At 38.3% G+C, this 16,130-nt stretch overlaps 1 protein-coding gene across 3 annotated transcripts; it reads right to left on the reverse strand.

The window, feature by feature from the left end:
• Positions 1-649: 649 nt before the first annotated feature.
• LOC106950411 (ovochymase-2) lies at positions 650-12,195 on the reverse strand. 3 transcript variants are annotated; one of them, XM_015037256.1, is made up of 17 exons: positions 12,041-12,194; positions 10,423-10,580; positions 10,255-10,352; positions 9,498-9,595; positions 9,226-9,398; positions 9,041-9,136; positions 8,192-8,370; positions 7,860-8,061; positions 7,749-7,775; positions 7,576-7,666; positions 7,279-7,412; positions 6,479-6,622; positions 5,156-5,280; positions 4,979-5,072; positions 4,154-4,285; positions 2,250-2,402; positions 650-1,063 (listed from the first exon to the last, which is right to left on the reverse strand). In XM_015037256.1, exons 2-17 carry the CDS (start codon positions 10,493-10,495, stop codon positions 1,020-1,022), a joined length of 1,863 nt encoding a protein of 620 aa, XP_014892742.1. In that variant the 5' UTR covers positions 10,496-10,580; positions 12,041-12,194; the 3' UTR covers positions 650-1,019. The 3 variants fall into 3 exon arrangements, with proteins under 3 accessions (XP_014892742.1, XP_014892741.1, XP_014892743.1); XM_015037255.1 differs by having other exon boundaries at positions 9,226-9,595; positions 12,041-12,195; XM_015037257.1 differs by lacking the exon at positions 2,250-2,402 and having other exon boundaries at positions 9,226-9,595; positions 12,041-12,190.
• Positions 12,196-16,130: the final 3,935 nt, after the last annotated feature.

The raw sequence follows: 16,130 nt of genomic DNA on the forward strand, positions 1-16,130 counted from the left end.
CAACCAGGTGGCCAATAGCTCTGCAGGAGGGGATCTGCTCAGTGGTTGAGCAAGAAAGTGGAACATCAAACATGGTTTTGATTGCAACAGCAAACTTGTACACCACCACCTCTTATATCTTCATATTTTTGTTCCAGTGAGAAGTTTCAGCTTGTTTTAAAACAATTTCCAGGTTCAGATGCCATCGTTTGCAGATTTAAGGGATCTGAAAGTCGCATCTTTCAGAAACAGGAATAATGTCCAAGAAGGACTGGAGATCATCTACCTTTTTCCAAATTTGCTCTTTGGATCTCACCACCTTCGTTCTCAAATATTAGTTTAAGTTAAACCATCTTTCTTATTTGGCATTTTTCAAAGAAAAAGATTAAAAGATCCACTTAAATTGTTGGTTGCCAAGTTGCCCGTCACTGACACAACACTGTTTAACTCCTTTTTAATGCCTGAATTGTTTATGTCAGAGTCAAGACGGTTCAGATTGATATACGCAAATATGTTCTTTTACAAAAGGTCCGCTATCATACAGAAAATTAAAGCCCAAAGTCAAACTTTTAAATACTGAAAATCTGAAAAACTGTTCATCATCGCCTCTTCAAATGGATAAAAAACTTTTTAAAAGTAAGATGGAAAGAAATGAGTTTGCACACTGCTATTAATGTGCAATCAGCTAATGTCCTTTATTGCAATTAATAGAAATGTGACTCTATGAACATCGTGAAAAATTCTATTTCTACAAAAGTTGCATTTCAATTTTAAGTCTTGACACCAGATTATTTTTACACAGGTAAATCAACATGTAAACAATGTTATTTTTTTTTTATGTTTGCCCTGAAAGCTAACACCAATCAGAGACTGAACAGAAAGTGGTTGATCAATTCTAGTTTCTCTCTTTCTAAATGAAGATGAGTCTCATTCCAGCAATAAGTGTCAATTTCGCGAGGATTCACCACTGTGCTCTTCGTGATCCGATTTCCTTCCAGCATGAAATCTTTGATCCGCTGAGGACTCTTGTTTCTCAACACCTAATGGGTCAGAGCTTTGCTTCTGGACTGCTGCTTGAGTGAATCTGCAAGACAAAAGTTCCTTTAAACAAAGAGATTAAGATTTTTTTTTTTTTTAATTAAGTTACTATTCCCTAAAGAACGTGACACTTCAACACATATTTATCTTAAGAAAAAAAAAACAATAATACAGTTATAAGTAAGTCTTAAACAACTTATCCACAACTCTTAGTTAGATATGGTCTATAAACTTTACATGTAGAAATAAAAATCTGAGGAGCGTACAATGAAGAGGTCCTCAAATATTTCACAAGAATAACATCTGGAGAAAGTATCAGCAGGACATGACACTAAATACAAAATATTATAAAACACCAAATCAGTCATGCAAATTTAAAAATGTTTGTGACCTTTTTAAACTTTCAAACATGTTCTACAGCAAAGCTGCGGTTTCCGTTCTATTTTTATGAGTTTTTTTTACAGCGAATTCTGGTCACAATCAAGCTGAGTATTTTATGTATTTTTAAAATAGTGTTGGACCAGAAGTAGCGATGCAACAAGAGAAATTAGAGAGGAACTGAACATCACTTTTATCATTGCCAAGAATGCATTTGTTTAGGAAATTCTTCCAAACTAACGCTGTATCAAACATAGCTTGTAGTTCCTCAGATGTGCCAGTAGAGGGAGCCGTAAAACAAAGTTTTCTTCTTGCCTCTGCACCAAAACTCGAGGTCAGATGTTAAAGCTTGAAGTTTAAGTTTTGAGTCACTGCTTTGCCAAGATATGATTGTTTCCCCAATACCGAGTCACTGAAAAAAAAACAATTATGCTCGTCTCTTTACTACAAACAAATTGCCAGTACCCATTTCTAACATGTTTAGGTATGCGTAGGCATCTTACACCAACAGTAACGTAGGAAATATAATTAAATATTCTGGAATGCCAGACAGAAAGTGTTTGGAAACACACAGACTTTGTAGTTGCAACACTGATGTGTTGTTGTCTGAAGTGGTCACCATTTCTGCCAAGTTATCCTCAATAAGCACAGTGTTCACTGGTTTCCAGAGAAGCTAGCAAAACAGAATATCATTTGGCTGACAAACAGCACTGCTGCGGGCAGAAAAACCAAAATCACATGAAAGCCAAAAAAATAAAAAATAAATAAAAATGTGAGAAAGCATTCAGAAAGTAACTCCTGCTCCTTGTGCATTATGAATACTAGTAGCTTACACAACCATACCGGCTACCTACACCTTGTATGAGTCACTGCAAATGTCAGTGGGTGGAGTTCCACTTTCACAAACTGGGAGAAGAAAGAGAGATAGCCAGGGGAAAAGCAAGACCAAGGTCTCCAAGGCTCTGGGTGTGGTGAGAGTTTACACTGGAGACATTCAGAAAGGAGAGCTGAGAGACAAAGGAAAACACACGTCAAGAAAAACTAAACAACTGAAAGAGGAATGATTGTTTTGGTATGAAGAAGATTTATCAGACATGAAAAGTCATTTGTGTCCATCAAAAACTTATAAGGGTGATAAAAACACTGCCACACACATTGAATCTAAAAGAATTAGAAGAAATATTAAAATTTTTTAAAATATACAGTTCCTCAAAACAAAGGTGCCGAGGTCAGGGGTCACACCCCCGATTGCTGTATTGAGAAATAAAGGCCTCTGTACCTGGGCTGCCTGCTACACCAGTCAGGTTCCATCTTTTGATAAATTACAAACTGTAGATTATAAACCGTTCAAAATCTTTCCAATTATTATTTTTTTTTATTAAGGATCTCCATTATAAAATTGCTCCACTTTTGTAAGACATAGTTTTTCTGGGAAATTATATATAAAACAGATGCAAAGAAAAAAAACAACCTCCAGCTGTTTTTTTCCCCTGTTCTTTTTAAAGTTTGTTATTGCCCCTACTTTAACTTGCTTTCATGTTGTTTAATGCCATCAAAATTAACACATTCATATATTAACTTCTTAGCATGAACATTTGATATGGCATGGTATAAATTGTATTTATGTAGCAAATTTCCTGCATCAAGGCAGTTCAATGTGCTTTACATGAATTAGAAGGACATACAAACAAAACAATAAACCAAAGGAAAGAGCGAAAATAAAATAAAAGTATAAAACTACAGGCTACTTATGTTTAATAAGAATAAGTAGCCTGTAATTTATAAACTGCTGGGGGTTTCTCTGGAAATGTAAACTACTTTTTGTTTTGAGAAAAATTGGGGTTTATGAAATTTGTCAATCCTGTGCTCCATTTTTTTAAATGTACATTTTACACAACGTCCCAGCTTCTTTGAAAGTGAGGCTGTACTAAATCATTGAAGATGTTACTATATTGTTAAGACAGTTCAATGTCTACCTATATGCCTGTGCTTTCACATGCACACAGTGTCCTTATCAAAAATAAAGGAAACCAGAAGCAACGAGAGGAAAAAACAAAACAAAACAAAAAAAAAAAACGAAGCTTTTATGGATCCATGATTCACTATTCTCGTTTTGATCTTAACGGTTCCATCTGAAACAGGAGCCAAAGCAGCAACATCTTAAATATACTATGAAATGAGAGAAAAGTAATGAGAATACATTTCATTATTATTTTTATTTCAACAACATTTCTGATCTTTTTACTGAAGTTTTGAAAAAATGAATAATGCAATAAAAGTGTCATGATTTTAATTTTCCTTTCAGGGTATTTTTTTTTTTTATTTGTTTGTTTGTTTGTTTCTCAGTCTCAATTGGCCTGAAACGTCTCTCCACTGTCTATGTTATGGAAACGGATAACTGACATTTCCTTATATTTTGATTGCAAACTTTGTTGCTTCCATTATTTTTTTTAAAGGGACACCAACTTCCCAGTGGTCACCTCAGTGCCAAATGCCCAACAGCCACTCTAAATGCCACAAGCTCAGCCTTGTTTAACCAAGATTGCCTCTGCAGAAACGCAGCTGACCAGAGAGCAGCTCCACAACAGAGGCCATGACATCCCACTAAAGAGCTCTTGAACGAGAAAGACTCCATTAAATATACATGTACTTTCTTGTCGTGCAGGTAAGGAGCAAAAGACAGATCAAACCACATGATGCATTCATGTTGGTGTTATGTTCCCTAGTGAGGGGAATTGTTTTAAGGACATAACCACACCTTCCTTCCTGATGAAGGTCAGTCCTGCGCTGAAGCCCCTGCGAGTGATGCGGCTGTCTGACGTGAAATGAAGCACCATGATGCTGCTGAAGGAGAGGACCGGAGGGGGAATACTGCCGCCACACAACACAGCTATGAAAACAAAACAATAATAATAAAAACGAAGCAAATAAACTAACGATCACTGCTCTTTTTCATTCTGCAATATTACAAAATCTTTTGTTCCAAAACAAAAAGAAGTAAGGCGTGAGCTCTGCATTTTTGTTTCCAAGTATTTCCATGGACTGTGCAGTGCAAAGGTTTTAAGTCCGTCTCTAATTTCTTTATGCAGTACTCTGCTTCATAAACACCGGGCCATTTTTAAAGTGGTACACATGCTTTCTTAAGTTTTTATTTTGAAATTCGAGCTTAGAGTTTAAAGTGATTCATATGTGAGACTAAAATGGCTTTAAAAAAAACAAACAAAAAAAAAAACGCTCCTTTGAGAACTCATGAAAAACTTTTGAAATATTTTCAAAGGACCTGAAGAACCATTGACCAAAGTCATTGTTAAAGAGAAACTCCGTCAGCTTGGAAGCAAACAAGAAACTAGAAGGAAATAACGGGTGACTTTTTGCACAGAATAGAACGGAAAAAAAAAAGTTTTCATTGCTCTTGCGTAATATTCCACTTTTTTTGAAAATCTTAATTGTTGGGTTTTAACAGCTTTATGCTAATAAGACATAAACATAAGGTGAACATAAACATTCGAAAGAGATCCTACTGTATTTCAGTTTTTTTTTATCCTGTAATCAGATTTATTTTAATCCAATTCTTTAATCTTACCAATCTCTTTGTTTCCTTCAATGTCCCCCAGAACTGTCAGTGAATCATGCAAACATCTCTCCGACTCTTCCAGGTCAAAATCAGCAAACGTCAGCTGCAATCAAACGTTAGATTACAAGAGAATCTACATGCGAGGACCTTTAATTTTAAAGGTGTGTTTATTGAGGTTATTATTACCTTAACTAGATGTCCCGGAGGAGAGTAGATGACCCAGCGGAGCGCACAGTCATTACTGTAGGACTGTGGGTAATTTGGGGTGTGGAGTGAAATCTGATCCTCCACCAGAACAATAGTCCCACATGCTTATCGGCCAAATATGGTGGTGGGGGGATACACAACAGAGGTTAATGTGTGTTATTAACCTCAAGGGCAGCAATAAAATTAAACACATTTACAAGGAAAAAGTCTCATAGCTAAGTGTATTCATCATCTTCACTGCCTCAAATAAAGTGGTAGATTGTTGTGTTTTTTGCTTATTATCATGTCATGGGAAGTCTGCTTGCATAATACGTTGCCATAGGAACCGCAGTTAACAGAGAAGGTAAGACTGTACTCCACTTGTGCAAACACTTCTCATCCGTCTTTTCATTATATTTTGCTTCTTGTAATCTTTTTAAAATAGTCTTGGATGATAGTTATTTAGGATTTCCAAGGGCTTCTTTGTTTTTTTTTTTCTAATCTAATCTTTAATATCAATAACTATGTAGTTGTTTTCCATCTGACTTTCTCAGTCTCCAGTCACTGAGTGAAATTTGCCCCAATCATATTTAGGATATCAGTTCAGTTTATTAAAGTTTGCAGATTGTTGTTTCTGAACAGCCTTCTCAAGGTCCCATTGCATTTAACTAGGAAGTTTGGACTTTGGTCTTTTTTTTTTTTCACTCATTCTGTTGAACATTTGCAGCTATGTTTGTGATAAGTGTCCTGTTGATTATCTACTTTGGGCCAAAAATCAGCTGTCAGGCAAATGGCCTGACATTTAGGCTCTTTAATTCTCAAGGTTAATAATACGCAGGGACTATGCAGTTTCCATGTCCATTTTAGACCGTCATCAAGAAGTTTGCACGAGTCCATCAAAAAGCAACAAATTGACCCCTGGTTACTCGTAATACCACGAGTAACCAGGGGGTGCAGTGTGGAGCTCTATGCATGCAATCAAGGAACGAAGAAGACAAAGGGAAAAACAAATTGAAAAACGGACAATGTGCTTAATGGCTACCTCTAGGCGGTTTTGCGCCACTCTTCTTATGTCTCTTTCTGACAATGTGTATTATCACAACTTCCTCTACTGCCTCCATGTTTGCTATTGTCCGAAACCGTTCTCGAGTCCAATGGCTACAAAACAACCCCAACAAATAATCAACACCACCACACCGTAATAGGAGTTAGGCTGTTATGCTCTGTAAGGTTTTCTTGAAACAAATATTTCAATTTTAGTCTTATTTTTGCAGAGAGTTATACAATAACACTGTTCCGGAGTGTTTGCAGCATGTTTCTCACCTGGAGGGAAGGATCCCTTGATCCCACGGTACCTGACTGCAAAGCCACGCCCTGCTCTATTAATGTCAGAGGAGAAGAGCAGCACTGCATTCTGGGAATTCCGTAGAAGCACTCGAGCTGGTCGTAATTTACCGCAGAATATTGCTGTAAACAAAAACGCAGGACACAAAATTAAATGGAGTTTCATTCTATGTTGAAATTGTTTCACCTGTTTGTTTGTTTGTTTTTTAATTAGTGAGAATAAATGGTTCCTCAAATAAAAGCAGAGAAGTAAGTCTAAGCACTAGGACTAACTAATAAGTTATTGTGCCATTCAATATTGCTGGTAAAAGTTTTAAATTAAATGACCCAGTCGATCATTTCATACTAACTGGTAGACTGAGATTGGATGGGACTGTAGTTCTTCGCTAAACTGGCTCAGGTCTCATTTGGCACACACAAACTTGTGCTGTCATTTGGTCAAAAGAATAGGAAAAGAATTTATTCTGAAAATACTGAATGATTTCCTCCTATATGCATTTCTGAATGAATGAAGCGTGTCATAAGATACCTGCTTACCAAGAGGTCTCAGGACCAGAATGGAACAAAATGGGAGCGATTAGGTGTTACGCTCCCCACCTGTTTAACAAATTCCCCGAAAACCTAAGATGTGAAGAAACCGTTGGTTTTTTTTGCTGGCTGCAGCGTTTAAATATTTGTTTCTTTCTATGCAGTGCTTTTAAGTGTGTGACATTTTGAGCAAAACCTAAAAAGGTTATTGCTATTTTTCGTTTAGCCTTTAATACAGTAACAGGACTCACCAACAGGCCTGTTCTTTGATCCTGAAACTGTGAGTCGGTCGAACCGACAATACGAGCTATTTTCCACGTCAAAATGATCAAACTCTAGCAGAATGCTGTGACCTGGACGAGCCTCGATGCTCCACAAACACAACCTGCAGAAGGAAACACAAGATATTTCATATTGCTGTTGACTGATTCATTTATCTTTCCCATACCTTGACACCAGTTTCTGACAACAGTTTGCAGCTGTCGCTTCAGTGTGACAACTATTAGCGTTCACGCTTAAGCGTGAAGCTTCTGAAAGGTTTAACTCACTGGTTGTTGTCGTAGTAGGTGTCAGGGAAAGCGGGGTTCCTGATCAACCCTTCACTGTCCGATACCGGGCCATCTGTCACACTACACAGTCCTGATATACACACACCGACAAGATCAGTAGATGTTGTAAAATAAGCATGAATAAAAATTGGAGTGATGAGAGAAAAAGTCACCTGAAGTTGATAGTTGTTGCTGCTCAGCTAAAGCAAAACACAAAGAAGAAAATGGTATGAAAAGAGAAGCTTTGATTTGACTCCATCATATCACTGCCATCTTTGGCCTACCCTCCCTCATCTTCTGCTTGATCCAGGGCAGCAGCAGCTTGACGTCAGTGAAAATTCCCGGAGATCCTTTCTTTGACGGATGCCGGTTGCTTTTCATTCCCCAGCTGCGACCGCATCCTTGGCCCCAGGAAGTTATTCCCAGCACGATCCAGCGGTCGCTTCCGGCCCCTGCCTGACATACCAGAGGGCCACCAGAGTCTCCCTTGGGGGAAATATCAAGTAGGAAGAGGAGGGAAGACATTCGGAATGAGACAATTGATTCACACTGCTCTGGCATGTGATGAATGTTGAACAGATGCTCAGATGTTAGAAGCAGAATGAACCACTTCTACCTGGCAGGCGTCTCTGCCTCCTCCCTCAGCTCCAGCACACAGAATCGTCATGGCTGGATTGAGGAACTTTTGTTTCTGTTTTGGAAATGAGCTTTTGATCATCAGTTGGACATATTTACACTTGGCTTGATCCACCAAACCCAGGTGGACTTCTCTCAGGACTGCAGGAATGTGTCCTCCTTCAAAACAGAAGAAGATATTTAGCAGAAAAACAAGCTACAGATGGCTCTTAAAGCATTTGTTACACAATATCTTGCAATGAAGCATTCAAACTCCTTGAACTTTTTCCACATTTTTGTCACATAGCAACCACATATTTCAATGCAATGTAGCGTTTGATTGTAAAGTGGAATGAATACAAAACACAACTTCCAATTTGATTAAAAAAAATAAAAAGTCTGAATCTAATAAGCCCCGTTTACTTTGATAAACCTAGATAAAAGCCTGGGCAACAAATCAGTACAACTGACAATCTGCAGAGAGACTTGATAATTGCTTTTCACCAACGCTCTCAATCCAATCCAAATGAATCTCAAAATTTCAAAATTCAAATTATAGATTTGCAAAGCCGATAAAGATATTGTGCCAAAAGACCTGAAGACTTGTGTTTGTGTAAAGCAATGACTCAGAGGAGCAAAATGCACGTATGCACAGAAAGCCTTTATAGATTAGTCAGCTAATTTTGTAGCCATGTATCATTTTCATTCCACTTTACAAATATGCTCTGTTTTGCATCTGTCTATTTTATAAAATCTCTTCTACAAGCACAATAAAATAAAATAAAATAAAATGTCCATGGAGTTCAACAAAGCACTGTAAGAGATTAAAAAAAAAATAAAAAATACAGACTTTCCCATGTCTTTCCCCAACCAGCAACAACACATTTAGTCGATGGCGGGATTTTGAAATCAGGCAGAGGCAGACATATTGGCCTGACACGAGCTCCTGTTAAACACAGTCACATGTCAGCAACAAACAAAGAGGCCACCGGCAAAGTTATTTAAAGTATGCGACTCAAAAGAACGAAAACCTGCCCATTGCGACGTGACGATCCAGTTCCACCAGAGCTATGTCATAATTCATTGGACACGCGTGGTTGTAGTTCTCATGGATTAACAGAGACTTGACTGTGAAGACTTGCTCATCTTTGTCTTCTACTCGCAGGTCAAACTCTCCCACCAGAACCGTCACACTACTCAGAAAGACACTAGGCAGAAACAAAAAAAAAAAAACAGCTAATCCTTTCTGTTGCATGTTTGTGTCATGTCGTATGGGACTGATCACAGGTACCACTGGATCTTGGTACTTTGATAAGGATGGGAAGCAGTGTGCTGCAGTCAGTATCCAGCGGTCAGTCAGAATGGCCCCTCCACAGAAATGAGAGCCTTTATTCTGTATCGATACCTTAATATAAAACACACACACACACACACACACACACACACACACACACACGACAGATTAAAACATTTGCTACAACATTTTTACATTAAAATGACTTGAAATAAATCAGTTAAAACTGGGATCGTCTGGATGCACCTCGATTTTCTGTGCATGTTTAGGGTGAGCACAAATCACAGACCTGTGAAATTGTTTCTGGCATTGCTAAACAACCACTTTATCATGTTGACTATTAATAATCATTATTACAGCAATGTTCTCCTACTGAATGCATCCACTACAATAAATGTTCACCCAAATGGTTCCTAAATGGATTAAATCAATCAAGACACCATAAACGATCCCACAACAGCTTGGGGAATTTGTCAATAAAGTTACAAACCAATTCTTTTCTTACTTCCTATTGCAGCTAGTTGTGCTACAAGGCCAATTCTAACTTGCACAGAAACAGTAACCATACAGAGATTTGGTTCTGTTTTCCTTCTTTTGCAGTGTTACATTTAAAAAAAATATATAATACCAATTAGATTATTTGATTACGTTTGAGAGATTTTAGAGACAGAAACATTTTGTTACTTATCAGAGAATGATTAAGACAAATCTCTTAGGAAAATATTTAGCTGTAAACACCTTCTAGAAAACCTAAAGTTAAACAAACTGACCAGCCACGGGTGGGATCCATATGTAGCTTGGGTTCCTCCGACTACCCTCAGGAATCGACGCTTTGGGTTCACCGCCGGAGTAGAGCCACATTTTTGATCTGCAGAGAAAAAGGAGACATGCAGTTCTGCATTTGCATCTCTCAGTTTGGATCGAATTGTAAAACTCGCCTTTCTGAACAGCCTGGATGCCAGAGTTCATCCAAAAACAGACGAACAGCAGAGCAGGGGTGGTCCTCATCATCGACACAGATGTGCAGAATCGGTTTGTGGAGCTTCGTTACCGGGCTGGTAAATGGCGGCGCTGGTTGTGATTGGTGAGCCCAAAGCTGCAGAGATGGGATTTTGGACTCCCAAAGTTGGTTGTGTTTTGTTAAAAGGAGAGCAGGACCGCTGTTGTTAAAAGGAGGAACAAACAGACATGAAGAGAGGATCAAGTTGTTGTAGTCAAATCAGTTTTCATCCAATAAAATTTTCCTTATTCTGAGTTTGTCATGGTAGATATATCTAAAGATAATGTATAAACACCTCACACACTGAAGATATTGTTGAAAACATAGTAAATAAAAAAAATTACCAGGACAAAATGTAGTTTTTAAAAATAAAATCACACGACACATTCTTATGAATGATTTGGAAATGAATCAGGGCTTAAATTGGTAAAATACAAGACACCGTCACGTATTTCATTAATCAGGCCGAAACGGTAAAATCAAAGAGAAATCTCTGTCTCCAAGAAGCTCCTGCTCTTTCTGGCACTCTTCCTGCAGGAAATCACTATGTTTCTCCATGGATCTTTCAACAACCTGAGAAGTAATTCCTATGATGATCTCAGCAGATGCTCAGTTCCACCAGGTGTCTGCTAATTGCTGCTGCCACTAGTTTGAAGGAGCTCAGTGAGGGAGTGGTAGGGGAGGGAGGAGTGCTCTTTAAGGAGGAAGCTCAGTTTGGAGAGTCCTAAACCAAGGAGGAGATGCATGAACAAAAAAAGTGCCACTCTGTGAGAGCGAGCGCTTCGACACAAATGGTTGTCATGGTAGATTATAGGATTTCTCAAACATGCATAAAAGAATCAAAGTGACATTCGGAATATTTTTCGACGAAGGAATAAGGAATTACATCATGTTCATGACGAAGAACATGATGTAAAGCTCAAAAGGTCGATTTTACATATTAGCGTCCCTGTAAAGAGAAACAAGCGAGCATCAGCTGAAGCAAGAAACTTGTACTGTGCTAACTGTGCTAATCGCTAATAGCAACAGTTATCGTTTATAAACATCACCACCTAATGTTCGTGACCTACTTATCAAACTTCAGGAACTTGTAGGTAAGATTTTCCACAGCTTGTTACCTATATCATTCAATAGCTTAATAACAATGTAGATCTGTACATTAAAAAAAAAAACTAATAAATGTTTAAGGCAAATATTTAAAGTTAGATGTTCTGATCGGCATTCAAAAATATCTGAAGGAGAGAATCGCTATATTATTGTACAGGGCATGTTGGAACAGGGACACGTCAAACATGCAGGACACTGACACTCGAGGACTGACTGGAACTGGACACTGCTATCAAAGGTCATAAAACAGTTTTTTTTTTTCCTGGTACCTTTGGTTGTCTCTGGTTTACAGCAGTTCCAGTCTAGCTTATTAAGCCTGACCTTTGAGGCAAGGATTTACGAGTGAGTACTGAAAACTGAGACCACACCACACTTAACCTACTGCTAGGTTGGAAAAAAACAAACAAAGAGACATATTACAAACTCATCACAAAAAGCTGAAATCTTACCTGCAGCCCAAAAGGAAGCATCAAATCCTTTGAGAAATGTCTTCGTAGTAAGTGTCGAAAAGAGCAAGCCTCTTGTCTTCTTGTCCAGTTAAACAGAAAAAAAAAATGTGGGAGAAGTTGGGAGGAGAAATAAAGATAAATACCCGCTATTCTGTTTCTGTTTTTTTTTTTTTTTTTTTTTACTGCAACAAAAATGACTGTACTTCATATTCTGTTACAGCTCTCTGGCTTTCCACCTTCATTCCAAAGTTCTTTACATAAAAGTAAACAAAGTGTTGTTGCATTTTGAAACTACATTAGGCACTCAAAGACGTAACTTTTTCTTAAAAAAAACAACAAAAAACAAATAAATAAAAAAAAAAGCTTTATAAGAACTGCTTATAAAGTTGTAGTGTTAACTTTACAATACAACCTGCACACTGACGAGCAGTTGCACCTTTCTGTTAACAATCACAGTACTACTTAACTGATGTCGAGTGTGAGATATTGTTCCAAACGATTCTCCACAGCATTATCCCTGAACTCTCTGGTGGATTCTTGTCTTTATGGTGCGATATTTGACACTTGATTTCATTTAAAGGTTCTACAATTAAAGGGATAAATACAAAAGAACACAATCCTGTGGTGCATCATGTTCCTTCCACGTCCTATGCACAACTATGTCTACACTATGTCGCATAAAATCCCGTTAAAATCAACGGTTTTGATTGCAACAAGAAAATACGAACGTTTCAAAATAGTTCTCAAGGTTGTAGCATCTTTAAAGAGTAGAGTTATTACTTTTAGTCAATTTAGTTTCTGCTCTAATACCACCATTATGGAGGGTTCATCTAAGCAAAGAGCAAGCGGCCGACTAGCTCATCGTTTTGCAAGAAAATTTACGTAATTGGCTCCTTTATCACTGAAAAGCCTACACATTTAAATTCAGTGGATGCATAAAAAAAAAAACAAAAAAAAAAAAACAGCACAAAGATCTAGTCAGAGATTATTTTGTTGCCTTCTTTGCCTCTATGATTTCACTTTAAGCCCTCCAAGCCCCCTGGTTCCTGTTTATGCTGCCCAGTGGCGCAGACCTCACTAGGTGTGCATGGTTAGATGTGACTCACTGCTTGGCATGGTTGCTGGGCCACAGTTGTCAGGGATTTGTTGCCAAGCTTTGCTGGAAGGAGAAACAACTGCTGATTATTTGCCACACAAGATCTTTTGCTCCACAGAAGCACTGCTCGTCATATTTTTACGGTGTTCGTATGAAGTTTCTTTTTTCATCCTGGAGGGACAATACGCGTCTTCCATATAACAAGTCTGGCTACTTTTTTTTTATTTATTATTAATCGTTTGTGTTCAGTTTTATTCTTAAGTATCAGATTTTTTGTTTTGTTTTATTGCTCTTCTGTGTTAAAAACGTATCAAAATCTGAGATATTCACATTTCACAGATATTCAAGGTTGCAAAGCCCCTTTACAGGCCTTTTAACAAGTGGTAAGAATAAATGTGGATCTTCTCAAAGCCAGGGTTTTAAATATCAGAATACGATAAAAGTCATCTGATTTTATTAAGTCAACAAAAGTTAATGCAAGTTAAATTTAATAGTTAATTAGACACGCTGGAGGGACCATGTCTCTCGGCTGGCCTGGGAACGCAAGGAGGAGCTGGAAGAAGTGGCTGGGGAGAGGGAAGTCTGGGCCTCCCTTGTGAAGCTGCTGCCCCCGCGACCCGACCCCGGATAAGCGGCAGAAAATGGACGGATGGATGAATTTGAGTACCTACCTTAACAGTAGGGGGGCATCTCATGAGAATTACCCCAGTATTGTACAATACTCACAAGAACCTCAGATGCTTTAGCATGTTGATCAGAGAACAGAAAGACTGGAAAAGTACATCTGGCTTGAAAACATTTTAGCAGATAAAAGTTTTTGATAAGACCTATGTGGCTCTTTGTCCAGGGTGCCATCACCCAAGGGGTTGTCAGTGGTAATAAAACACTCTAAATCTCTAAAATGTAGAAGTACTCCATTCACCAATAGCCAGGCTCCACTCGCATCATGTCACCCATCCTTATAGATGGCTAGTCCATTAAAACAATTAGTGAAGAAGAGTAAAAAAAATAAATCTGTAAAGGCAAATAAATCAAGAGAGGGCATTTAATCAAATAGATATTTATAGCAAATCATGAGTTTAGTCATCCAAAATGAGGGCAGGCCAACCCTCCGTCCATTCATGGCGTCGGGTTTAATCCTGAAAGGCAGCATTAAGTCTTAATGGAGCTGTTCAATATGCCACTTTAATCTGCCTTCCAGATACAGTGCAGGATGAGGAGGACAGATCTGTTATGCACCACAGGAAACAGGTCAGCTGGACAAATTGAGACTAATGGTTCATCTATCCCATTGTCAATCATGCTGGTCTCATCTACAGAAGCACAAACCTGTGGAACAAAAAGTCAATTAAACACATTTTATTGACCAAAGGGCATGGCTGAGAAGAATTTTACACTGAATAAAACAAACGTAAGCAACATCACTTAATGCAAGTGTCTGGGGCCATTATGACAAAAGGTTGGATTTAAACCAGGGGCTCTTAAATCGAGGACAGGTGTCCTGCAATTCGTAGATGCGTCTATGCTTCAACACTATTGAATCAAATGGTTGATTTACCTCCTCAGTATGCAGTCAGTCCAGCTGATGACCTCATTATTTCTGTCTGCTTTTGCAGACGGACGTAAAGTTGCAGGACACCGGCCCTTGACGCAAGGAATCAATCATAACTTTAGCTTTAGTCGTACTGGATGGGAAACCTCCACAAAGTTTTCTGCAGTTTCGCCAACAGGTTTTCTCCCAGGATTTCTTTCTATTTTAGGAGCATCTTTCCAACAATGGACACTAGCACTATATTTTACAGCAAAGATGGTGTGTTCAGGAGACGTGCAGTCAGATCTCTGCACCAAGTAGCATTTCACATGTAGGTCAAAAGGTAAAGAGGGTAAATAAAATGACAAATGTGTTTTTGGACAGTGGAGAAAAGTCCAAAGTCCACAATTGTTTTGGGATTGTGAGAACCCACAATCCCGAAACACACCAAGTCACTTACACCCATTGAAGGAAGTTAGGCACAACAGCCACAATTTATTCACTCAACCAGACAATAACTCAAATCTCATCCTCTTACAGCCATCACCAGTTGTTAAAGCCTGAAGAAAAATCTCACCTTACAAAGTGTTTTTTTTTCCCTCAAACAGACAGAAGGACACAAGTGCATTTACAGAAACGGATTACAAATTTAAGCTAAAATGGCGCTAAACTGTGGATTTCAGCTGTTTTTATTTACATAAGCTGAGGCCACTTCAGTAAGCTTTCGTAAAGTAGGCGTGTGATGACGAGCAGAAAAATACATCTGCTCATCTCTTCAAATCTACCTAAATAGAGCTGCACACAATAGACTTAGAAAACACATCTGGTTTCTCTTTTGCTTTTTTTTTTTTCTCACATTCAGTTATTAACAAGAGTTCAGGCACAGGATTTTGGGGTTTACATACATTTGCTTATGCTGAGAGAATCACATTCCTTAACGACGCGACAGACATGAAGGCATTAAGACGCTGTTAGAAGACACATGCAATTACCGACTCGTGGTGGGTTAAATAAATAAGAAAGGTAACAGAGGATAAATATGAGAAAGTGCTTTTCAGTATTGAGACTTTCTATGGCGCAGGCAGTTAAAGCCCAGAGAAATGCGAGACTTGAGAATGAAGGGAAAAACAAACAAAAAAAACCCCCACACATTTAGATTTTTATAGAAGCTGAACAAATGGCCCCAAAATGTAACAGACTCCACAAAATGGCAGCAACTAAATATTTGACAAAAAATTTGAGATCAAGTTAATTCTAGAGGAATAGAACAACAAAAAGCGAGCTATAGGGCATCACCCAGGGTATAATCTGAACCTGGAGGTATTTCTTTTCCAGACAAACTGGAAAAAGAAGATCTGAAAAGAGGACAGTTTCTCCTCCCACCTCAACCTATGCTGCTGGAACACAAGGAATTTGGCAAAAGCTGCAACTTGGACACGAATTTGACAGAAAAGGGAACCAGA

Source organism: Poecilia latipinna, unplaced genomic scaffold (genome assembly GCF_001443285.1).
Source record: "Poecilia latipinna isolate Pla-1442-1.1 unplaced genomic scaffold, P_latipinna-1.0 Scaffold399, whole genome shotgun sequence".
NCBI classification, from domain to species: Eukaryota; Metazoa; Chordata; class Actinopteri; order Cyprinodontiformes; family Poeciliidae; genus Poecilia; species Poecilia latipinna.

Bases quoted from the DNA above. Each gene is read 5' to 3' on its own strand.
- LOC106950411 (XM_015037255.1), bottom strand. From the start codon at position 10,495: ATGATGAGGACCACCCCTGCTCTGCTGTTCGTCTGTTTTTGGATGAAC. The intron at 7,413-7,575 runs GTGAGTTAAACC...TTCCTTCTGCAG, and splicing joins ACCTACTACGACAACAACCA to GTTGTGTTTGTGGAGCATCG. The intron at 1,064-2,249 runs GTAGGTAGCCGG...TTTGTCTTGCAG, and splicing joins TGCAGTGACTCATACAAGGT to ATTCACTCAAGCAGCAGTCC.